Raw genomic sequence first — 23102 nt, 5'->3', positions numbered from 1 at the left:
ACCTACTTGCTCCAATCCATCACCTTTCATCTACCGCAGTCATGCCTGAAGACAACTACGGCAATTCCTACACTTACACCAACTCTGGCGAGAACAGCCAGGTGAGTCCAAAGGAAAATGCACAGACAAACAGAGATCTGATTATCTTATAGGGCAACCACTACTGCACTCGCGACTTTGGCCCCGAGGCGCCCAACTCGAACTCCTACCACTACTCCAACCAGTGAGTCAATATAGACGCCTCTACAAGAGCATGGCTGACAGGTGTAGGGATGGCTCTTACTACTATTCGAACCCTGATGGAAGCACCTACTACAACGATGGCGAAGGTGGTTATACCTACACTGCTCCTACTGAGCCTTCTCAGTCTTCCCAGTCTTCCAACACTTCCGGCAAGTAACGATGTTGTTCAGCTGTGAAGAGTTATTTCGGAGTTTTGGGTTCTTAATTATTTGCTATGAAATGACTTTGAAATGACTTTGAAATTCGGGATACGATGCTTGAATCTGAGTGAATCGGGGATGACGGACCACAAATATTGATACTGGAAACTAGAAATAACAACCAAACACTTTCCCCCGGTCAAACTCATCCAATCAAATCTCTTCAATTCAATATCTCCAAGTAAAAAAAAAAGAGGCGACGCTAAATCCCGATTCCCCGCACTTCGGTAAATTCACCAAATCATCGGCAACACAACTTATCAATGTGGCTTGGGGGAAAGATAACCGTCGCATGTTGAATCTCCTCACCTATTCTCTACACACAATGACTACACGAGGCTGTTGCGCCCGCTGTGCGCATATCGTGAGTGACTTACTCCCGAGACATAAAACACGCTAACTTCAATAGAAACAAAGATGCGATGGTGATTCACCATGTTCACGCTGCAAACGTATGCACTCCATGCACAATGCATTGTCCTCTTGTGCTTTCCTAAAGCTACCTCGGATCATGCACTGATGTCTTGGCTATAGGTCTAGGACATATCTGCAAACCCCGATCTCTAGATGAGGATCCAGTCTTGAGTCGCGGATCATCTGCGCGCCGGCCCCGTGCATCGCGGTCCCGGGGCGGCTGTTTACCCTGCAAGACAAGGTAATATAGTGGAGCAAACAGCATTTTCGGAAGCTAACCGCCTGCAGGAAGAAGAAATGTGATGAGAATCGTCCCAAGTGCAGCGACTGCCGCCGCCTGAATTTCCCCTGTGAGTGGCCAGCTCCGGCTATCGATGTTGAAATGCACAGTCCCCGCGTGGATGATACTTCTTCGCCTGCATCCTTTCCCTCTGTCTCTGCCGATGCCATTCCGATTGATGATTCCGACGGCGGTCCGCCTCCGCTCAGCCCCGTTACCCCTTCCGATGATGAGGAGTTTATTGCCACGCTCTTTCCCCATCCCGTACCCAGGAAGAATACTGTGGCATTGCCACTGTGTCGATCTCCTATCTCTGCGAACCCTCATTTGCGGACAGAAGAAGATCGTTCGCTGTTCAACCATTATATCCACGTCGTGTCAAGAGCTCTATCGCGCTCTCAGGATGTAGATCGGAACCCATTCTTGGTTACTCTTTTGCCGCTAGCTGCAGTTTCGGATACGGTGACCAGTGTGATTTTGAGTTTGAGTGGCTGCCATTGGAAGAGAGTCTATCCGACTATCTGGGGGTGCGCCTTGACCAGACAAGGCAAAGGTGGGACCGATATTACCCTCATGGATTGACTTATGCTGATACATTGTAGCTTTGGCACAAGTCAAAAAACTACTCAGCTGCTCAGATCGCCAATCAGCCTTTGAAGCTTGTGCGACGGTACTTTTGCTATGTCTTACAGAATTGTTTGATGGTACATCTCGAGTTTGGAAGTGGCATCTGAAGGCCGCCAGCGCGATCCTGAAGTCTCCTGCCTTCCAAACTCTCATTTCATCCGACGAGTGGACATTCTGCATAAGTCTGTTCCATTATCTAGACTCTATGTCGACTATCTCTCGTTGCAAGGCACCCCTGTTACAGAACAACGATAATATAACAGATCTTACAAGCTCATTACGACGGAGCAGTGTGGCGGATCCTGATCGAACGCAATCATCTGATGCAATTTACGGTATCTCTCCGGCGTTGTTCGATTATCTCGGGATGGTCAATCTGCTAGCCAATCATCGAAGTAGACGCGTCGACGAACTTTCTGAAGTCGGGTTCAGAGCTGCGGCCAACCATCTTGAAGATCGGATTGATGACTGGCGCGCTGATTATGACCGCAAGTCCCACGCTAATTTGGACCGCGATACGGACCGCGCTACTACTGCTTTTGAGTGGGCGATTAGACTTCGGCTGCATCAAATTGTGGAGGGGTACGATGCCTTGCATGAGTTTGTGGAGCGCTGCGTTATTACTATTTTGGAATCTGTACAGGAGATTCCTTATGCAAGCAGAGTCGAGGGATGTCTTTTATTCCCGCTTGTCATCGCTGGGTCCAGCAGTATTAGTGTCGAACGGCGAATGATTGTGAAGGAGAGACTCATGGTCATGGAAAATACCCTTGGATTCAGTCATATTCATCATGCTCGCCAACTCCTGGAGACAGTTTGGAAAGGGGGAACAGTCCTTCAGACTTGAATTGGGCTTCTGTGAGATATAGTCAGTTCCCTGGTGTAGTGTTTATATAATCTCTTATTTATGCCGTCAAGGCATTGATGATTTGTTTAATTTTGAAAACCCATTGATCAAGACGTAAGTTCCGTTTTATTGCTATTGATGTAGTATACTGGCACAGTGGTCAAAACGCATAATGAATAAATAAAAAGCAGAATAGAACAAGAGAAGTCAACTGGATCAACCCCAGATTTTCAGTCGAAGTGCGTAATGAGTTAGCCCTTCTCAGACCCGAGCCCCTTTTTCCTCAGCAACCAACTCAGCCAAATGATCCCTCATATTATAACCACAAACCTCCTCAATAGTGAGTTTTCCCGGTCGATCCGTAGAAGAACTCCACCCAATTCTCTCACTGAGATTCTCGCGCGCTCTGAAACTTGCTTCTTGCACGCGTGTAGCGCGACCCTTGCGTAATCTCTCATAGAGCTTCAGTCCTTCGAGAACTCCGTAGTCGTCACGGAAATTCTTGTTAAACACCAGTCCCAACGCTCCCGCATCTTCAAATGCCATACATGACCCTTGCGATTGATCGGGCATCATAGGGTGGGCTAGAAATATATTAGCAACCCGAATATATGAACGATCTTCAGACTTACCAGCATCGCCCAAGAGACACACCTTACCCTTCACCCAGTACGGATAAGGCTGGTGCTTGTACACTATTGTCAAAGGTTAGCGATGTGTCAGAATGGAATGGATTATACTCACATCGCCACATCTTGATGTCCTCAGCATTCAACATCAGTGTCTTCATTCTGGGGTCCAAATCTGGGAATGTGTCCACCAATTGCTGTGGCGTGGCACTGATATTCCATCCATCGTCGCGCACATTGTTGTGTGACGCAGGATAGAAACAGTAACAGCTTACTACTTCTCCGTTGCTGCATGGAGACATCACAATCTTGTTGATGCCGTATCCTCCCCAGTACTCGATTGCCTCGTTAGAGATATAATCTTCCAGACCAAGTGAGCGAAGCTTGTCGGCGCCAATAATACAGCGGTAGCAGCATGAAGTTGACATTTCAAAGTCTGGGGTGATTCCTATCATGTTTCTTGTCAGGGACTGTGTTATATCTGTTAGCCTACTGATTCAATTGTAACAGCGTGAGCAATGTCTTACCCGAATGCCATCTGCAGCTACAATAATATCGGCCGACGCTTCAGTGCCATTTTCGAAGCGTAGTACACCTTCCTCTGCATTGACTTCTATCGCTTTGAAGTTCACCTTGAGCTCACACTTAGGACCTTCTCCAGGTGCCTCAAAGGCAGATTTCAAGAGTTCCTTGTGGATATCAATGCGATGGAAGTTGTTATAGTCCTATTATCAATCAGTCTTGTTCTTTTTTGTCTATGTGTTCCTCACTGGATACGCACTGTGCCGAATTTAGACTTATAATCGCCAAGTGGATATGTGCTCTGTACATCCCCATCACTCCAATTATGCATAATGAGTTGTTTGAGAATGACCTGTCACGAATTAACGTTAAACTGGCGGACTATGATTCGCGCAGTGGGAACAAACCGGCTTGGCTCCCTTGACATCCACACCCCATTCTTCCAAAAAGCGAGATCCGTTCGATGCCGCACTCAGCGATGCGCCAACTTCACCGGCAAAATCGTATCGCTCATAAACAGTGACCGCATGGCCTTGACGGCGGAGAGCGACTGCGGCGCCAAGGCCTCCGAGGCCTGCGCCGATAACGGCGACTTGAAGAGGAGAGTCGGTGCGAGAAGGCATTGCTAGATTGATTTACTTTACAACTGGTACCATTCATTCTCTATTGATTTATATTCTTTTTAAGCTGAGCTTCAAGACTTCGGTGGTCTGACGGATTGCAGTTCGGCTGCTCTTCCTATCTCGCGCTAAGCGACGGAGAGGGGCTCTCTCTATCCGACGGTTGCATTAGACCGCGCCGATCTTCTCCTCGTTTCTATTTGCCCGAGAGGAACGGCCACTGGATCTGCGCCTATCATTATCTGGGGAAACTGTCGGGAGTTTGAATCGCTATCTCTATGTCTTTGGTCTGACCTGGCTCTTAAAGGCAATCTGCCAACCGATAATATACTGGGACTGGTATCCTTTTTCAACTCTACGTTTTTGTTTCTTCCAATTGACGGCTACTATGGACAAGAAATCTGAGCTCATGGAGAAGTATGATGCTGCCGAGGACTGTGCTTCGGGCACTGTGGTCATGGATGACAAGAAACTTGTGCGCAAGATTGACTACCACCTCTTGCCCATCATGTTCTTGACCTACTTCTTGCAAATGATTGATAAGATCTCCATTAACGTGAGTATCCAGAAGGCTATCCAGCGTTCTATCTATCTGTTGACACTGTTAGTACGCAAATGTGATGGGCATGCAGGATGACCTGGGAATGAAAGGAAACGACTTCTCATGGCTTGCAACGTCATTCTTCATCGCGTATGCCGTGGCGGAAATTCCCCAGGGTGCGCTTCTACAAAGATTTCCAATTACCAAGGTTCTTGGAGCCAATGTCTTTTGCTGGGGCATCATCCTCTGTTGTTCGTCAGCTGCCTCTAAATTCTCCCATATGCTCGCATTGCGGATTCTCCTGGGATTGATGGAAGCTGTTATTGGTGAGTGCTGATTATTTTACATTCCAGAGTTTGTCTCATTGTTTTGCAGCGCCTTCCCTCACCATGTATACCAGTATGTGGTACACACGAGCAGAGTCCACACCACGATACGGGTTCTGGTACTGTGGTTTAGGTGTTGGGCAAATCGTCGGCGGGCTGATTTCCTTTGCTGCCCAACATGCCCCTGCACACTTGAACTTTGGGGGCTGGCGCATTATGTTTGTAGCAGTTGGTGCTGTGAATGTTCTGGTCTCCCTCCTAGTGTAAGGTCCGATCCAAATTCCCTTTAAACGGACTCTGACATTCTTTGCAATAGAATCTTTATTCTTCCCAACAGCCCAGAGACTGCCAAGTTTCTCACCGAGACAGAGAAAGCACGCATTGCACAGCGTCTAACCGATGATTCAGCTGGTGTTGGATTGAAAGTCTTCCGCTGGCGGTCTGTTCTTGAAGCATTTGGAGATCTGCAGACTTGGATGCTCGTGTTACTCACAATTCTTATCACAATTCCAAGTGGTGTTATAACAACATTCTCTGCTATCCTCATCAAAGGATTTGGATATAGCTCCAGAGAAAGTGCTTTGCTGAATATGCCCTCGGGTATTGTGAGCATCGTGGCAACTATGGTGTCTACGTATGCAATCTCAAAAGGCTTCTCGAGGTGGCTGGCTATTGACTTGCTCCTGCTGCCGACTCTACTGGGATCTTGTTTAATGTCTTTCCTCCCATCTGAGAATCAAGCTGGTTGTTTGGCAGGTATTTACCTCGTTAATACGGTATGTAAACCCAACCCTCTGAAAACGAATGTATCTGACTTCAACAGACGGTTGCACCCCTGGCTCTTATTTATGCATGGACTGGAGCCAATTATCGGGGGTTCACAATGAAGGTAAATGCCATTGCCCATTGATTGCATGTCACTTTGCTTACACGTCTAGGTGTCCGGTGCTGGAATTATCTCTGCAGGCTTCAGCATTGCGAATATCATAGGCCCGCAAACCTTTCAAGCCAAAGATGCGCCGCAGTAAGTCATTTCCTCAATTTCACCTAACTTTGAACGAGCTTGAAAGAGCTAAAATCCAGAACAGGTATATACCGGCAAAGATTACCATTGTCGCCGTTAATGCTGCTGCTATTGTAGTCTCCACAGCCCTAAGGATGCTTTATGCAAGGCGTAATGCGGCCGCTGATCGACTTGGTACCCCAGCACGTAGTTGTATAGAGACACGGTTGGCTAATAAGTTGGCTGTTCGCGATACGCAAGATGATGACAGTTTCCGCTATGTGTATTAAGAAAGATATTGTGTATTTAATGTCCTTACTTCCAACTATTCAATTATTTACAATACTTGCCACAGTACTCAGACTTCAAATAGTCTCTATTGTTTTGTTCGAGCTAACCAGGAACTTTCTATTCCGACTGATGCCGCACTTAGTCGAAAAGTCCAAAGGCCCGTCCAGAAAGAGGACATGTGTCCGATATTCCAAACCATGGTGACACTTCCTTCTGTCTTGTGACTTGAATGTTGTAAAGCCACAAAAAGTTACTTGTACCAATACGCTAGTCCAATTAGCACGTTTTAATTTTCCAAACTGGGCGATGCATATTGGAAAGCAACTCCAAATCTGAGACATGCTAGTCTAATTCCACGGACCCGAAGGTCTAACCTATCTACCCGACGGCCGCGCGGGACTACTGTAGCAGGCGGCTATATTGACTTTGCAAAGTATTTGAATTGTTTTTCTATCTTTTCTAAACTTTCACAGTTGAGCCACTTCCATCACCACCCAAAAAAGCTCACAATTCACGTTGAACTTCCTATCCATTCCCAATTTTTGCATGCAAGACATTCAAAATGGCACCTATTGACCCTGGATCTTTAGTACTGGTCACTGGCGGCAATGGCTTTATTGCAGCTCACTGCATTTCAACACTTCTACGTTCCAATTATCGGGTTCGCGCGACAGTGCGCTCCTTCGAGAAAGGAGAAGCTACGCATGAATCTCTGAGTGCAGCTGGAGTCGTCAATCTTTCTCTCCTTGAATTCGCAATTGTATCCGACCCAACCGATCTAAAGGTATTTGCTGCACAACTCGACGGTTGTCAGGCAATTCTGCATTTGGCATCGGCATTCAATTACGATGTGGTGCCTGGTGAATTCGAAGAAAAGCTTATGATCCCAGCAGTAAAGGGTACACAGGTTGTCTGCTCGGCTGCTCGGCTATATCCGAACATTCGCCGTGTTGTGATCATGTCGAGCTTTGCCAGTGTCTATGATGCAAGCCTGGGTCTGCAGCCAGGGCGCGTTTATACCGAGGATGACTGGTGCCCTTTGGCCTATGAAGATGGCGTCAACGCCTCCATGGTGGTAAGCTATTAGCCAAAGATTTATTATTGTACTGGTTCTCATCAAGTCTAGCCTATTGCCTATCGCGCTTCCAAGGTTGTTGCGGAGCGTGCCGCTTGGGATTACATCCGTGACAACCCAGTTCAATATCAACTGATGACTCTGTGTCCTGGAATGGTATTTGGTCGGATAATCCACCCAATTTCCTCTCTTTCCCAACTCAATGCTAGCAACCAGATTATCTGGCAGGTGTTGAACGCAGGAAAGGATGCCGAGGTTCCACCTACCAAAGCGCCCGGTATGTTCCCTTTCCGAAGTGATACGCATAAACTTACTTTTGTTCTTTTAGTCTGGATTGATGTCGAGGACCTAGCAGAAACAAGTTTGAAGTCATTGATCTTTTCAGGAACTGGAAATGAGCGATTTTTGGTAACACAGGGGTCTTATGATACGCAAGAAGTCGCCGATATCATTCGTTCCGGAGTCCAGGACAGGAATCGTGCTCCGGTGGGTGAACCTGGAAAGCGCATTGCCGATACACACTACTCGTGTGATTCATCAAAAGCGCAAGAACTGTTGGGAGTGAAGTTCCGAACACTGAAGGAGTCGATCATCCCATTGGCACATCAGCTTTATGAAATGGAGGGAACTTATACTAGTGCTATTTAATGATCACAGCATAGCCTTCAATGCAGCATCATGTACGAATGAGTAATTCATAATAAGAGATCCATTCAGGTAGCCCAATTATAAGCATTGCATAGAAATGCAGGCATGGGGCATACGTATTGCTAAACTTTCGTCAATTTCAACTCAAAGAAAGCAAAGGAAACTCAATGCGTAGTTGGAAGAAAGACACATAGCTATATTTCCTTCCATTGCGGAGACAGGTGCACAAGGCTCTCATTTTCAGACAGGATAATTTAAATCCACAGAACAACACACTGGGGTTTGAGAGCTAGCAAATATCAATCGATATATTGTTTTATACATATTCAGCGTTTGCTTGTTCACGAAAATACAGGGAGCTCTCGTTCAACCGGAATATTTTATCTAAGACATGAAAAGAGGAAAAAAGCCATTGTATTTACGAAATTTATTGAGCTGACAAGTTTTATTATCGTATCATTCGTGCAGCGTATTCTTAATATGTTCAGCCGTCATATCAATAAATTCCTTAGCCTGCCATAGATCTGAGAGTGTGTTAGCATAGAAGAAGGACGTGGAAATAACATCAATAACATACCCTTATCCATGTGCATGAACGGGTGGGGAACACCCAAAAACCGCTTCTGGATCACCTCATTCCCAGCCTCGATCAACTTCCTAGCATATGCCTCGCCTTCATCGCGGAGAGGATCGCATCCGGCAGTATAAATCACAGTCTTGGGCAGGCGTGTGAAATCAGGCGCATCGAGCAGATTGGCATACCACTTGACGGCACCGAGTTGTGATTCTCGGTTAGGACCATCGGCATCGATGCTTTGCCATTTCAGGGTATCGAACCACTTCAGTCGCGCCCAGTTGAGTGTTGGCGCGTGTTCCATCTGTTGCATCGAGGGCCAGGGGGCCTCGGAGGCGGATTTGTATGAAGCGATGTTGTCCACAGTTGGTGTGCCGACAGCAATTAGTTTCAGAGGAATCTGACTGTCGCGGGCGAGATGGGCGCATACTAAGGCGATGTTGCCGCCTGCTGATACGCCACCGAGGGAGATCCTCGTAGGGTCGATTCCGAATTTTTCGGCTCCTTCTTTGTGGATGTACTGCAGCGCTGCGAATGAGTCTTGAATGCCAATCGGGAAAGCATTTTCAGGGACAAGACGGTAGTCGACATCAATGACACACACGTTGGCCTTGTTGCAAATATGTTTCAAGATGTGGGACTCTGTATCGAGATCACCGAGGCCCCAGCCTAGTATTTGTGTCAGTATATTCCAAGTCTTATCTTCAGTTGACTGACCTCCACCATGAAAGTCTACATGAACGGGCCATGGTCCAGGTGTTGCAGGCTCATAGACTCGAACTGGAATCAGATCTCCGTTGTGGCCCGGAACTTGAGCATCATAAATGCGTGCACAGTCAGGAGCAGGGCCGGTACCATATGAGTACAGAACCGAGTACTTTGTACGAAGTATGCTCAGGTCAATTGGCCCAGAGGGTGTGTTTGCAACATTATCGTTATATAGCTGGACGAACACAGGGTCCAAATGGGGCAGAACCGAGGGATGAATAGGGTTCAGGGCTTCGTGCGACATGTTTGGAATTGTGAGATGATCGGATCGTAGAAAAAAAATTGTACTCTGTCGAAAGCTCCAATTGGCTTTATATTGTCTGATGTTCCAATATCCGATCTGCTCGAAGCTGTTCTCCGTCGGCAAGCTGCGACGGAACCCCGCTTCTTATCTAGGCGACGGGCTCGGAAGGGAACAAATACGAGAATAAAGGCAAAAGGCCAGAAGTTGGTTATATGTTCGTCGCCAGGCAATTATACCATTGTTATATTCATTACACATTGCCAATTGACTCCATCGGTCAAAATAAATTTCCAGCACTCCTGGGTGTACAGCTTCGTCCAAGTCCGAGCATTTAGTCCTCTACAAACAACGCCATGGATCCTATACTGATTGTCGGCGCCGGAATTGTTGGCCTAACACTTGCGCAAGCATTGAAAAAGAAGGGAATTGCCTTTGAGGTGAGTGGAATTCGTAGATGCCTATAATCACCCGCAGCTAATTCAACCCGGTCTAGATTTACGAACGTGATGTGAACCCCGAAGCCCGTGGTCAAGGATGGGCAATCACGATCCACTGGGCATTAGAATCTATGTTCAAAATGCTGGACGAGTCAACTCTATCGCGCATTCAAGATGTTCAGGTGGATCCGGATGTGGCCCGGAATGACAGCGGCAATTTCCTCTTCATCAATCTCGAGACTGGAGAGCCGAGATACAAAATCCCACCTAATGTCCGATGGAGAGTAAATCGCGAGAAGATGCGGCGTGCGCTGATGAATGGGATTGAGGACCATATTCACTGGGGTCAAAAGGTCACCGGCCTCAATGTACCGAAGGACGAAAATCAAGTCCAACTTCTACTTGAGGACCAAACGAATGTCACAGGAAGCCTTGTCGTTGGTGTTGAGGGTAGTCGTTCTATAGTGAGGCAGTTCCTCCGGCCTGACGCCTTTGACAATCAAAGCCTTGGAATCAACTTCACAGGAGTCGCCGTGGATCTGACACCAGAACAGATCAAACCGCTGCGCGAAATGGATCCACTATTATTCCAAGGCTGTTATCCACCAACCGGAGCCTTCTTTTGGTTCTCAATGCTCGAAACACCACAAGTTAATGGAACAAAGGGAACGCATGCAGAGCGATACCGTGCACAGATTTGTATGTCCTGGCCGGAGAAAGAAGCAGATGACAAAGTAGCGAGCACTGATGAGGCTCGTCTAACCAATATGAAAAACCGGGCACAAGGATTCGTGCCATTCCTACAAGAGGCAGTTGATCGGATTCCTGCTGGAACCCCGGTTACTGAAATCAAGCTAGCAGATTGGGAGTGTCTCCCTTGGGATAACCACAGTGGTCGAGTTACACTAGCGGGTGATGCAGCGCATGCGATGACAATGTGTAAGTATATCTTTCCGGCGAATTGGAGAGATACTGACTTCTTATAGATCGCGGGGAAGCCGCAAATCATGGAATTCTCGATGCATACCGTTTATCGGAGGCTATTGAGGAGATCCATCGCGGGACTTCAAAACCGTCAATCGCAATCGATGGATATGAGAAGGAAATGAGAGATCGTACGAGTCGTGCAGTTCTCCTTAGTCGCCAAGCCTGTAAAGATGCCCATGACTGGAGCAGACTGGATGAGACATCAGCAATACTGACGAAGCGGGCTGTCGTCGCGATTTGAAGATTTTATGTGATATATTCCGCGTCTTCCGAATACAGAGAAATAAAGTTCAAGAAAAGAATGATATACAAATGGAATTGAGTGCTTATAAGATGCCAATTTTATCATGCATTCCCTGCTTCAAGAGATGATCTCAATTGACAAGCCCTCCCAAAATAATTCCAGTATAGAAATCAAGATGAATCGATAAGAAAGTCACACAACCCCGGATAGAAAAAAAATTTAAAGCGCAATCATGCCGACACCCGCTAGGATAGCAGTGGCCAGATAGGCACCAATCTGGAAGGAACCAAAGGTGACACTGGAGTGAATGCTCATAGCACCGCCACTGGACGAGGTAGAGGTGCTGGAAGAGGAGCTGGAGTCAGCAGTAGCGGTGGCTTCGGTGGTGACAGTGCCGGTGCCCGCAGAACCAGCCTCCTTCATCTGTGCGGAACAAGTACCGGTAGCGCTGGTGGTGGCCTTGGCGGTAGCAGATCCATCGAAGCTACAGGCAGAGGCGACGCGATCCTGCGCAACATAGTACTTGTTCAAAGCGAAAGCGAGCTGCTGTTCAGCAGTGCACATGCTGTAGGCACCATACTCGCCAGTGGTCGCGTTGCGGTCGACTCCACCGCAGTCGGTTAGGCCGCAGACAGTGCTGAACAGCTTGGCGTACTTGCTAGTCGAGAGATCACTGGCAACAATGCAGCCGGCGGAATCGTACATGCACTCACACAGATTGACGTCAGCACTAGGGGGCAGGGGAGATGCCTTGGCCGACCAGTCGGATCCAACTGTGGGGCAGCTTTGGAGAGCGGTGTTGGTGGGAGTGTATGATGCCTTGTTAGTACCAGTGGGGTCGGCGGTAGCGATGTGCTTGGAGTAAGACTTGAAGTCGGCCATGGTGCTAACACTAGTGCTGTCGACGACGGAAACCAGACCTGTATGATATCATGAGTTCAGGTTGCAATTTTCTTTTCGGGAAATGACTTACCATAGTTGTTGGTCTCCTGGAAGTACATGTAGACGATACCACCAGACCAGACTTCAGCCATGGTGTCGCCGTACAGAGCAGTCACCTCAGTGAACTGACGAGGAGTGACATCGTTGCAACCATATTCAGCGAAGAAGACGGGAACGGAATAGTCGCGGAACTCCTCAGTGCGAGTGTTGTAGCCGGATTCTGTGTACGAGGAGTTACCGCACCACGAGTAGATGTTGTAGCCCCAGAAGTCAATGGTCTCGTCGGAGCTCTCGCAGTCGAAGTAGTCGGCCATGTTCTCACGGATAGTGGACACATCGGCGGTGGCGTATCCAACACCCATTGACCGGTAGCCCTTCTGCTTGATGTACTTTTTCATATCGCGAACGGCAGCCTTGACGAAGGCACTGGCATCCGAGGTAGCGACGGTGTTGGAAACCTCATTGCCAGCAAAGAAACCAATAGTGTTGTTGTACTGAGACAGCTCATCGATAACGCTGGTGTACCGGGTGTAGAGCGAAGTTTCCCAGGTAGGGTCATTACGGTCGATCGATTGCGATGGGTCAGAGAGGTCGGAGATCAGGTAGATACCGGCCTCTGATAGCAACTTCATACAGGCGGAGTGGTCGGCTGAGGCATTGATGGCGTAGGTACGAATCACATTGGTGCGAAGTTCCTTCATGATGGGAACGTCACGCGCACAAGCAGTGGCATCAGCGAGAGGGTCAGTATAGCTGTCTCCATCGGCAGTTTCTACGAGATGTTAGTTGATAGTTTTGTAGACTGATGCAAGTGACCAACGTTGATAGGCAACACCACGAAGATAGCTGTGACTCTTGTTAAAATATCTTCTGAGATTTGATATGAATAGTGACTTACAACTGGGTGTCGTTGCTGGAATAGAAGAACTTGGAACCCTGTGCGCGAGTCTTAGTATTGGATATATGGATGTCTCCTAGACAAAGGCAGTACCTTGATAACAATAGGATCCAGATCAGCCATAGCAGAGCCGACAAGAGTCGCCAGTGCCACCAAGGAGAACTTCATAGTGAAAAGTTGTGCGGATCTGTCTGCCGCAGGTGTGTATAGCGAGTGAATGAAGTTGGATAGAATTTAACAAAAGGCAAAGATCAAAGAGAGTCAAGATCTGACAAGGAGTGAATGACGAGCGTTTGGTACGTCGCTGAAAGAGGAGACAAGACACAAACAAGAGGGATCCATGGTGGCTTGACGTCCCACGGCCATTAATAGTCCCAACACAGTCACTAGATCAACCCAATTCGCTCCTCTCCCCTGAAATCAAACGGGACGCGTATAACTGACCCAACTCGAATCCACATTGGGTTTGGCTAAGTGGCTAGTGGCCAGCAGTGAGTAGCTTTGGGCTACTGGCGCCCGGATATCAATTTTACCTGGCCGGGGTGGTTGACCGCGTCAACCAACATTAGGGCTTGGGATAGAGCGCATCGGTCAATCAAAGCCGAACGAATAGCAGGTCGTCTCAGCAGAGTTCCACTCACTAGGCGTTTCTTGGTTTCTGCACACTAAACTAGATCTGGCTCTCTTGCTAATGGGTGTGTACCACGTAGCGTGTGCGAGAGACCTCCTGCCAACTCGGGACTCACATGGAGGCAAACCCCAAGACAATGTCTTTCACTGGCCTAATAATAGTTGAGATGGTCGGCTGGGTAAATATTATCGAGAACTAGCGAAAAGTGAAAATATTCACAGGCTGACGCGGTGTGGTGGGGCGTTTTGCTTGGAATGGCGCCGGCAGTGCGTGTCCTCCGCCTGGATATCGCGAACTTCTGTTTTCTGACTAGGATGGCTAAAATTATTCCACGCTAGGAGCAATGAAGACTAAATCGACTTGAGGCGTTGCTTGGTTCTGTTATGGAGAATATCGCAGCCAAACACATCTCGAAGCTGAACCTCCGACCCTCGGACTTAATTTCTCCGCAAGGTAAGGTCCAATCCACTGCAATGAATAGGCAAGAAAATAGTTTTTTTTTTCAAATTTACAGATGGGTGGGCCATGGCAAATGCTTAACTTGTTTCTAGGCAATCAAGCAATGGAGAAAGGTTCCATGGCTATACCTAGTTAGATATTTGAGCAACTAATTTATTTTTTTCGCACTTGTATACTTCGAAGTCGCCTATCAACAGTAAGCTTAACCCAGATCTACGTGTAGATCAGATCGGTAGTGTGAGATTCTGTCTCCTCAGTAACCTATCAAAACCAACCCAGCCAGAGTACCAACCGACTCGGCACTGTAAGTGGGTACATCAAACGCAAATGTTATCTTAGATCTCTCCAAAGTTATCCAGTGTATTGATTGGGGGAGGGTTCACTTTTTTGACTTTGAGTTCGATAATTCAGATCCAAAGCTAGTCAGTTCTATGCCTGATCTCAACTCTCAACTCAACCCGCAAAACCCACCAATGGAACCCGGTACCGGTGAATCCATGCCTATTGGTGACAGCGCTGCTTCTGTCACAGTTTAACTCCGGCTTTGGCCGGCTGTACCAAGCAGATCGCACTGGCCTTCAGCATTTACGATATTTTCTCCAAATATTTGGTTGAAATGAAATAGCATTGAACATTGATATCTCCGTGACTCCATAAGATAAAGCTGAATAATAATACATGAAAACCCCGTTTGCGAATTGATTTTGGCATGAAAGCGTTCCTTCGTTTCGATCTGGCGTGATTTCTTTGGCCCCGGTCCCATCGCTCACATCCTGTTCTGTTTCCGGTGTGCGTCAATCGCTGCGTCGAACGACCGAATTGTGTCTAGGGGACGCTCGAGACGACTTCTGGTGGGATTGGAAAGATCGGGGTCCGCTATTGTCAGGTTAGAATGGTTGTCTGCAGGAACAATGGCTGACTTTCACTTACAGATGAGCTTCCCTTCGCGGTCTTTGTGCTGAATGCTTCGGAGAGAGAATTGAGTGGTTCCTGGTTGGGTATTGACAGCAACTAGGTGGGGTTAGTAAGAGTTGCAAGTGGTTCGAAGGACTAGGCATACTGGGTTGCTCTTCATATAGGGCCATGTTGGGGTCGGCCTTGCTCTGTAGTGAAGACTTGGGGCTGTGGTGCGACTTGACGGAGCCAGAGCGCTCGCTAGAGGAGAATGAGGCAGGCATTGTAGATATGATTTGATTTGTACGAAGTAAAAAGATGTGTATTCAACTGTACTGTATGGCAGCTAAGACTTCAATCGCAGAATCCCGGGAGGCGAATGGGTCCTATATATAACCGACGGATCCCTGTCAGCTGTCAGGCACCTCTAAGAATAGATCTGAAAAGCCAAGATCACGCAACAAGTGGCGAGATTGATCATGGGGCCGATCCCGATCGTCAACCATGGGTGACTTGCATTTGATCCAATTCCGTTATGACGTTGGAGTCCCAATTCAGGGCTAACTTTTAGCAGAATGCTTAGTATGCACCCTGACCAATCTGAACGCTTCGTGCCTGGGAGCCACGCAAGCTCGGTGGCTGAAAGGTCTCGCCCACTCCAGGCACCCACAAACGATGCTCTGATCATCCGCTTGAACCCGCGTTACATTGTGATTGTGCACCTCATGCAGGTACTCGTAATTTACTTGCGGTTTAGATTCAATTGTGCATAATAGTGACGACACATGTCTCGAGTGGGCATAGATCGCCGGTTTCAAAAATGTGACAGAAACAGACCCCCTTCTTCTGCCTATCGGCCAATCATAACCCTAAGGGCTGAGATTTCACATGGTTCTGCCCTGCAGGGTCCTGGATGCCATACACTCAATCCGAGGCCAAGAATGTTGATGCCATGTACCTCGCATGGTTAGAGCAACTCCGATCAGTTTAGAGTTATCAACGCATCAACATGCTCACTTTATAGAATGTTCCTCAACTTTATTCTAATTCCATAGCAAACACAAACGATACATCTCACAACAAAGGGCAATCAGCGAACCAGGCAGCGCAATTCACCTGATTGGCGCACCAAATTGGGGCCGAGGATCATCGCAGCCAACACAATCGAATTACTTCAGTGCGATGTCACAGCCCCCTATTCCGGCGATAGAAATGGCCGAACCTGTCGATCGCCGCATTTGAAACAGTGTCCCCAGCATTCCAGACATCGAACCTTCTGTTTCTTTCGCTGACAAGTCCGGAATGTTCAGCCCCTTGGGGAACCCCAGCCATCGGGAGGTCGGGGATTGGGTCATAATTACGGTACATGCACATGCATGAACTCCGCAAACAGAGCATTGGCGAAGGGCCAGAGTACTGTAGTGTCTCGTTTGATTGCCATTGAAATGCCTGGTGTTATCGGTGGCGTTTTCCAGATGGTACTCCAGAGAGGCTGGGTGGTGGCAGGTGAAGCACGAGGGTGTGCGCATTGAGACATGGTTGCTCAGACTTACAATGCTATTATTCTACAGTACTGTAGTTGCCATTGACCCAAACCACGAGGATCCGACCAATTTGTGTCGGTGATTGAAGCATCACTATAGAGTACGATGACCAGAAGTCTTTACATGCTATTGCGAGTGTCTTTTGTCACTGCAGCAATCGTGGGGTAGACGGGGGATTACTCATATCTTGAACCTCCAAACTCGGTCTTGAGGGGTCCACTGATTTCAAAAGGTCTTGGATCAAGCTTCGACACTTTTGCGTCCCCCTCCTGCGTACCACGACTCTCAACCACATTTGATCATGTAAAAGAATGTGAATGCTAAATGAACGCGAGGCCTTTACCTCCATTGTTGCATTTCTTGTTTGTGATATGGATGAACTCAACACGCCCTTGTGCGAGCATCCTGTCAGATTCTCCCGCTTTGCACTACCACATCGCGGTCGCTGGTGTCCCTTTCTGGTCCTGGTTATGTGTTTCACGTGGCCTCTTGAGGAATTGTATATGCCCCATAGGTATCAACCTTTGTTTAAGCGACGAGGCGATGAACGTTGGTCTCCGTGTTCGCCGCGTTTTCTCTGTTCTGCTTTCGTTCCGGATTCTCTTGTTCCGGATTCTCTTGGTATAGGGCGGGTTTCGCGATGAGGACAGTGACGGGCTAGTAAGGTTAGTGAGCAGAATGCATCGTCCTCGAAACGTTACTTTCGACCAATAGCTGTGGTTCCTTGCTTTGATACCAGGCAATTAGTGATGTTTTGAAGAGCATTACGTAGTGAGATGAGATCCAAGGTCGGAATGAAGGGGTCGAGCTGGCGCTCAATGTGGGAGGCGGTGAGCGGATGTGGATGTACCTACTAGTATGGTCAAGTATGGCCTCATAGCGATACTGTGATATCGCATTACTCTACGAATACACTTTTAAAACGACCATGCCCAGTGTGCAAGTTAAGAAGCAAGTTGGTTGAGTTAATTTGCTTAGATTCAAATTTGATAAAATTGAAACTGAGTATGTACAACTAAGTTTGCGTTTATATATAACGGTTGGTTCAAGTAGTCTAGACTTGTATGTCTATTTAGGAAATCGAAAATTATCCTTTTGTCGAAATTAGTCAGTCTCCCACTTTAACGAAGCAATAATTACCATTTTCAGCCTTCAAATTGCCATGAGCGGTCCTCAAGACAGATTCTGGTCCGATGGCCAGAACCACTGCGGCCCCAGCGAAAACCCCACCACCAAAACGTATTGCAACGTCTAGGATTGGGATCAACTTCAGATGGTCAAGGTCAAAGGCACCGCCAAGTTGTTTCCGCCCGAAGAGGACAGGGAGCTCATAATCTTGGTGCAATTCGCTGATTATCTATCGCCTGAAGTTCGCGCATCACCGTCGACGACGACGGGCTCCTTACAGGAGTTTCGACAGATGTGGAAGAGGACGAAACTCCATTTCTTGCACATATTGCCTTCTCACTCTGTGGATCGCTCGCAGACTGCCATAAAATTCAGTACTCTAAACTCCAAGAGCTCGATCGCCTTGGACCGTTTGTTGATCTTGTATCGTACGAAAACGAATGTGGGGTTCCTCAAAAAGTTGCCTACAAGTCCTATGTTTCGAATAAGCCTCTGAGACTAGAAATGGCCTGGGATGAACCCGATATTCTCAAAAGTCTACCGCCACATCCTAATATAATACCATTTGATCGCGTTGTGCTTGAAGACCAGGAGTCTTGGGTGATTGGGTTCATAACGAAATACATCCCAGGTGGGACTCTCGCCAATCCAACGATCCTTTTTCGATTTGAATGGCTTCGAAAACTTACTCAGGTCGTGGATTTACTCAACCTAGAGCTAGGGATCATGCATCAAGATATTGCACCTCGGAATCTGCTTATCGATCCTTGCACACACAACATCGCTCTCTTCGACTTGATAGGGCTGCATCCTGAAAGAAACGCCTATACGACGGTCGAGATGACGTTACTAGTGTCGTCTTCACGCTCTACGAGATTATTACGAACGATACATCATTCTCGGGTATACCCCACTCGGAACGAAATATAGACATGGTGTAAAGTATGTCAGAGTGGACCAGTAATCGTGAACTGGACTCCGAGGTGTGGGAATTTCGCAACCTTTTGAGCGAATGGGTAGCAACACAAAGTTTCGGAAGAGATATAGAACGATATCTCAATGCACCACACAGACTTACATGGCCGGACCTACCAACAGCGCCCGATTATAGTGTGCCGTTCGAGATGGGAATTATGTGGGATGAAAAGCCAAACTGGATGAAGGGTCACCGATCTAGATACACCGCAATGAAGATGGGGTAGTATTGCTTTCGCTGGGAGCGGCCACCACAGAGCTGCTCTTTGATCAAAGCTGAACAAAGTGTAAAATAGTCGACTTTGGAAAGCTACTATGTGCGAATCGACTCTCTATTCGATTATACGGTGCCGAACTGGTCCAAAACCCTTCGGCCATGAACAATCCGAGCAGCAATTGAGGCTGAAATGAACACGAAACAGGGCCCATTTAAGACGATGCAGGATTTGAGGAAGAGGCAGGGATGACATAGCGGAATGGCAGATAGTGCATCTGCGCGCGCTCTTTGTACCTGGATGCCTACGGCACCAGGCTTTTCTTATGCTTTAAGTTATAGGATTTGTATTCATGTCGAGCTAGTACCCAATCTCTCTTTTGAGGACCAGCTCTCTTTCTGCGTTGTTATCATGCGTACGGTTAAGTTTTTGCTTCAATTAAAACAGAAGCGCCTGCATCGCCATTACGATACTAGTTGGGCTGCAACAGGTTAGTTGAATTTTGATTGATTGATTGATTGATTGGTTGATTAATTGATTGAGGTATAGTGCGATTACTTGAAACCAAAAAAGTCTGAAGGGGAAGAGTCAGAGTCATTCACCTTAAACCCATTAAAGCCATTAAACCCGTCAATACCATAATTCCGACAGCATGACATTATGACCAGTCAGATACCCCTGTATCTGATTTAGTCTCCAGGCTTCATACTTTGGAGGCGAAAGATGGGAACGGCACCTCCCGTTCTATGTCCAGGTGGTCCATATTAAGCTACATTATCACTGACCAATCACAGCGTAGAACGGCACCGTCGATTCCCATATTCATCTATGTAGTCATATACCCATGGACAACGTTGCAGGTATACTGTAGAAAATTAAAGGCGAAAAGTATTTATACCCTACACTGAGACGACTTTGTATTGAATTCTCATCATATTCATTCCCTTCAGCCTCTCAGCAAAATGCCTTTCTATAACTCTTACCCAGGCTTCCTCTATCGCCAGTTCTTGGTCTGCCCTTCCAAGGCCCCATCCACCACCTCCCTCCGCGGTAAGGCAGGTATCGTGACAGGATCTAACACTGGCCTGGGGTATCAAGCTTCCGTCCAGCTTCTTGGCCTTGGACTCTCCCATCTGATTTTGGCCGTCCGGAGCATCTCCAAAGGAGAAGCTGCCCGAAAATCCCTTCTCGCCTCGCTTCCCGCCTCTGCTAAACCCCCGGTGGTCGAGGTCTGGGAGCTGGACCTAGGCAGCTATGCCAGTACAGTCGCTTTTGCCGAGCGCCTCAAGAAGTCCGACATTCAAGTCGACTTTGCTCTTCTCAACGCCGGTGTTGCCAACTTCAACTTCACCATCAACCAACCTACCTCTCACGAGTCAAGTATCCAGATCAACTGGTTGAGCACAGCTCTCCTGACTCTTCTGTTATTACCCATGCTTGATCAACAGGCTACCAACAACCCCAACCGCGCTCGCCCGGTGATTTCCATCGTCGGCAGTGAGACAGCCGCCTGGGCCAAGTTCGCCGAGGCTCATGTATCTACCAAGCAGGGACTTCCCCTCATCGAAGTCTTGGATGAAAAAGCCAATTTTGATATGGGAGATCGTTACTATACCTCCAAGCTGCTCTACCAGCTCTTCTTCCTTGAGCTGTTCCGCAATCGATCCAGCGCTAAGCGCTCCTCGGGCGCCATTCTTAACCTGGTCAACCCTGGTTTCTGTTATGGTTCTGAGTTGCACCGTACAGCTGAAGGTGCATTCGGTCAGGTTCTTGGTGGTATGAAGAGAGTTATTGGTCGCTCTGTATCCATGGGCGCTCGTACCCTGGTTCACTCATCGGTGTTGGCTGGCGAACCCTCTAATGGCAAGTACCTCAGTGACAACAAGCAGGCTCCATTTGCAAAATATGGAGACAGTGATTCTGGTAGAATCACACAGGCACAGGTGTGGGAGGAGACAGTATCCGAGTTGGGCCCTGTGGTTGACATGGACAAGCTGTTGTCGCAGATTTGATTGATTCTTGTGAAGACCTTTGCTTTCTTGATTTTTGAAGTCTTTTGTTCTGTCTAGCTTTGTGCTCTATCTACCCTTGGTCAGATTCTTCTTGTCTTTTATGCTTACCTAGGTAGTCTCCTATAACTTAAACTTAGTTCTAATTGGGATGCTGACTAACATTCCCAATCCCGCCTAGAGCACATGAGTTATCGTGATTCATCAACATTTTGAACCGCGTGAAGCTGACTAGTCATGATTACTGTGCCCCTCAAATGACCTGAATAATATCTTTGATGATTGCTTTTTTTGTAGGTAATCATCATCATGCCTCCGACCTCAGTAGATGGGCTCACTCCACCCGAGCTATTACATTATCTGCCTGCATATCGGGTATTGATCTGTCGACGTTGCAGCTACGCTATCCAGCCTGGTGCAGTCGCTCGCCATCTCAAGGAAATCCACCATCTTCATCATTTGTCGCGTCGAGCATTCATCGACTATGCCTCTAGATTTGAACTAACCCAAGCCGTTGATGTTGTCTTGCCCGATGAAACCCAGTTCCCAGTGCCTTTACTGCCCATACAAAACGGGCTAGCTTGTTCCTTTGCCCGCTGCGCCCATCTTTGTATTACAACTAAGCGCATGAAGCAACACTGGATGACTGTTCACCACATCGCAGCCTCTGATAACGGACGTTTCTGGGACCCAGTGCCATTGCAGAGCTTTTTCCGGGGAAATGCCTTCCGCTACTTTACCAACCCAGCGTTGTTGATGTCGTCGTCATCATCTGCCAATTCCGATGGGCTAACGAGTACTGTAAGTGAAGATGATGACCACCAGCCACTATCCATGAAACTCATGTACCCCCCTAGACTATCACAACTCCGGCTTCAAGTTTGAATCACGGAGAATCAATTTTCTCACAAATGTTGATCACAACCGACGCAGGATTACTCGATCATTACGGGAACCATACCTACAAAACCCTCTCATGCGGCCCGGAGACAGATGATGCATTTCGAATCATTATTCCCCAGCTAGGAACGCAATTTCCCTTCTTACTTCATGGCATCTTGTCCTGTGCCGCCCTCCACCTTGCTTTTATCGACCCACCCAATCGTGTATATTACACAATCCAGTCAATTCGGCACCAAAACCAGGCAGTTCCGGCATTCCGATGGGCAACTATGCACGTGGACAGTAATAATAGCCAGGCGGTGCTGGCTTTTGCATTCTTCCTCGTCGTCTACGCCCTAGGCTCTCAATCCAACGACCAACCCTTGTTTCTTAGCAATGATGACAACCCAGAAGACGCGCCTTTATCAAACTGGATCGAGATACTGCGCAACGGTTGCTCCATGCTCTGTCCCGTCTGGACAGAACTCACTACTGGTCCCTTGGCACCCTTTACGACCCTTTGGCAAGATGATCTCGGCGTCACTACCAACCCCAACGACCCGCTACTAATTACTCTACTCTCTATCACACCAGATCATGAATCGGAATCTGCTGAATGCTTTATATACCGCGATTCGGCTGTTAAATTGGCAAACGCTTTTTCATTTATCAAGAATTGTGGACCGTCGCCGAGTATTTGGGATGCTCTTAATTCATGGCCAATGCGTGTTTTGCCTGATTACCTGGCTTTATTGAAACAGAACAACCCTGGTGCTTTACTGCTATTGTCATACTATGCTGTCCTTCTACAGCCACTTAGGGGAGAATGGTTTCTGGAAGGTCGTGTCATAAGATTGGTAGATGAAATCGCACAACGATTAAGGGGGAATTGCTCGGCACAAATCTGGGAGGTGTTTTCTATGATGCAGGAGGAATATTTTTTATACTGATTTTATATGATTTGAACAATTTGTTTTGAGTGATGATACAACGTTTTACAACTAG

The 23102-nt window shown here is 47.5% G+C and overlaps 11 protein-coding genes across 11 annotated transcripts; 7 read left to right on the top strand and 4 right to left on the bottom strand.

Annotated features, from left to right (window-relative positions):
- Window positions 1-41: 41 nt before the first annotated feature.
- N7511_005146 (uncharacterized protein) lies at window positions 42-400 on the top strand (the record flags this gene model as incomplete). The annotated part of the gene is made up of 3 exons (XM_057127523.1): window positions 42-101; window positions 153-223; window positions 271-400. The coding sequence occupies 3 exons, from the start codon at window positions 42-44 to the stop codon at window positions 398-400; spliced, it is 261 nt and encodes an 86-aa protein (XP_056984040.1).
- Window positions 401-768: 368 nt separating this feature from the next.
- N7511_005145 (uncharacterized protein) lies at window positions 769-2611 on the top strand (the record flags this gene model as incomplete). The annotated part of the gene is made up of 6 exons (XM_057127522.1): window positions 769-807; window positions 853-895; window positions 978-1098; window positions 1146-1664; window positions 1740-1750; window positions 1830-2611. The coding sequence occupies 6 exons, from the start codon at window positions 769-771 to the stop codon at window positions 2609-2611; spliced, it is 1515 nt and encodes a 504-aa protein (XP_056984039.1).
- Window positions 2612-2872: 261 nt separating this feature from the next.
- Window positions 2873-4385, bottom strand: N7511_005144 (uncharacterized protein; the record flags this gene model as incomplete). The annotated part of the gene is made up of 6 exons (XM_057127521.1): window positions 2873-3195; window positions 3244-3306; window positions 3356-3710; window positions 3768-3965; window positions 4022-4114; window positions 4170-4385. The coding sequence occupies 6 exons, from the start codon at window positions 4383-4385 to the stop codon at window positions 2873-2875; spliced, it is 1248 nt and encodes a 415-aa protein (XP_056984038.1).
- Window positions 4386-4770: 385 nt separating this feature from the next.
- N7511_005143 (uncharacterized protein) lies at window positions 4771-6542 on the top strand (the record flags this gene model as incomplete). The annotated part of the gene is made up of 7 exons (XM_057127520.1): window positions 4771-4938; window positions 4991-5249; window positions 5299-5512; window positions 5566-6025; window positions 6073-6138; window positions 6188-6273; window positions 6338-6542. The coding sequence occupies 7 exons, from the start codon at window positions 4771-4773 to the stop codon at window positions 6540-6542; spliced, it is 1458 nt and encodes a 485-aa protein (XP_056984037.1).
- A 563-nt stretch (window positions 6543-7105) lies between these two features.
- On the top strand, window positions 7106-8266 carry N7511_005142 (uncharacterized protein; the record flags this gene model as incomplete). Its single annotated transcript, XM_057127519.1, has 3 exons — window positions 7106-7618; window positions 7670-7895; window positions 7947-8266. The coding sequence occupies 3 exons, from the start codon at window positions 7106-7108 to the stop codon at window positions 8264-8266; spliced, it is 1059 nt and encodes a 352-aa protein (XP_056984036.1).
- A 456-nt stretch (window positions 8267-8722) lies between these two features.
- On the bottom strand, window positions 8723-9852 carry N7511_005141 (alpha/beta hydrolase; the record flags this gene model as incomplete). The annotated part of the gene is made up of 3 exons (XM_057127518.1): window positions 8723-8790; window positions 8844-9509; window positions 9558-9852. The coding sequence occupies 3 exons, from the start codon at window positions 9850-9852 to the stop codon at window positions 8723-8725; spliced, it is 1029 nt and encodes a 342-aa protein (XP_056984035.1).
- Window positions 9853-10205: 353 nt separating this feature from the next.
- N7511_005140 (FAD-dependent oxidoreductase) lies at window positions 10206-11517 on the top strand (the record flags this gene model as incomplete). The annotated part of the gene is made up of 3 exons (XM_057127517.1): window positions 10206-10289; window positions 10346-11228; window positions 11276-11517. The coding sequence occupies 3 exons, from the start codon at window positions 10206-10208 to the stop codon at window positions 11515-11517; spliced, it is 1209 nt and encodes a 402-aa protein (XP_056984034.1).
- A 222-nt stretch (window positions 11518-11739) lies between these two features.
- N7511_005139 (glycoside hydrolase family 72 protein) lies at window positions 11740-13528 on the bottom strand (the record flags this gene model as incomplete). The annotated part of the gene is made up of 5 exons (XM_057127516.1): window positions 11740-12440; window positions 12494-13234; window positions 13283-13308; window positions 13361-13398; window positions 13454-13528. 5 exons carry the CDS (start codon window positions 13526-13528, stop codon window positions 11740-11742), a joined length of 1581 nt encoding a protein of 526 aa, XP_056984033.1.
- A 1688-nt stretch (window positions 13529-15216) lies between these two features.
- On the bottom strand, window positions 15217-15628 carry N7511_005138 (DUF2406 domain-containing protein; the record flags this gene model as incomplete). Its single annotated transcript, XM_057127515.1, has 3 exons — window positions 15217-15326; window positions 15381-15461; window positions 15511-15628. 3 exons carry the CDS (start codon window positions 15626-15628, stop codon window positions 15217-15219), a joined length of 309 nt encoding a protein of 102 aa, XP_056984032.1.
- A 4540-nt stretch (window positions 15629-20168) lies between these two features.
- N7511_005137 (uncharacterized protein) lies at window positions 20169-21218 on the top strand (the record flags this gene model as incomplete). Its single annotated transcript, XM_057127514.1, has 1 exon — window positions 20169-21218. The coding sequence occupies one exon, from the start codon at window positions 20169-20171 to the stop codon at window positions 21216-21218; it is 1050 nt and encodes a 349-aa protein (XP_056984031.1).
- Window positions 21219-21524: 306 nt separating this feature from the next.
- On the top strand, window positions 21525-23047 carry N7511_005136 (transcriptional regulator family TF; the record flags this gene model as incomplete). The annotated part of the gene is made up of 2 exons (XM_057127513.1): window positions 21525-22016; window positions 22073-23047. The coding sequence occupies 2 exons, from the start codon at window positions 21525-21527 to the stop codon at window positions 23045-23047; spliced, it is 1467 nt and encodes a 488-aa protein (XP_056984030.1).
- Between the last annotated feature and the right edge of the window lie 55 nt (window positions 23048-23102).

Source organism: Penicillium nucicola (assembly GCF_028828085.1).
Source record: "Penicillium nucicola strain IBT 29836 chromosome Unknown utg000005l, whole genome shotgun sequence".
Classification (NCBI taxonomy): Eukaryota; Fungi; Ascomycota; class Eurotiomycetes; order Eurotiales; family Aspergillaceae; genus Penicillium; species Penicillium nucicola.
Note: the sequence above shows the minus strand (reverse complement) of the source record. Positions and strands in the feature narration are given on the sequence as shown.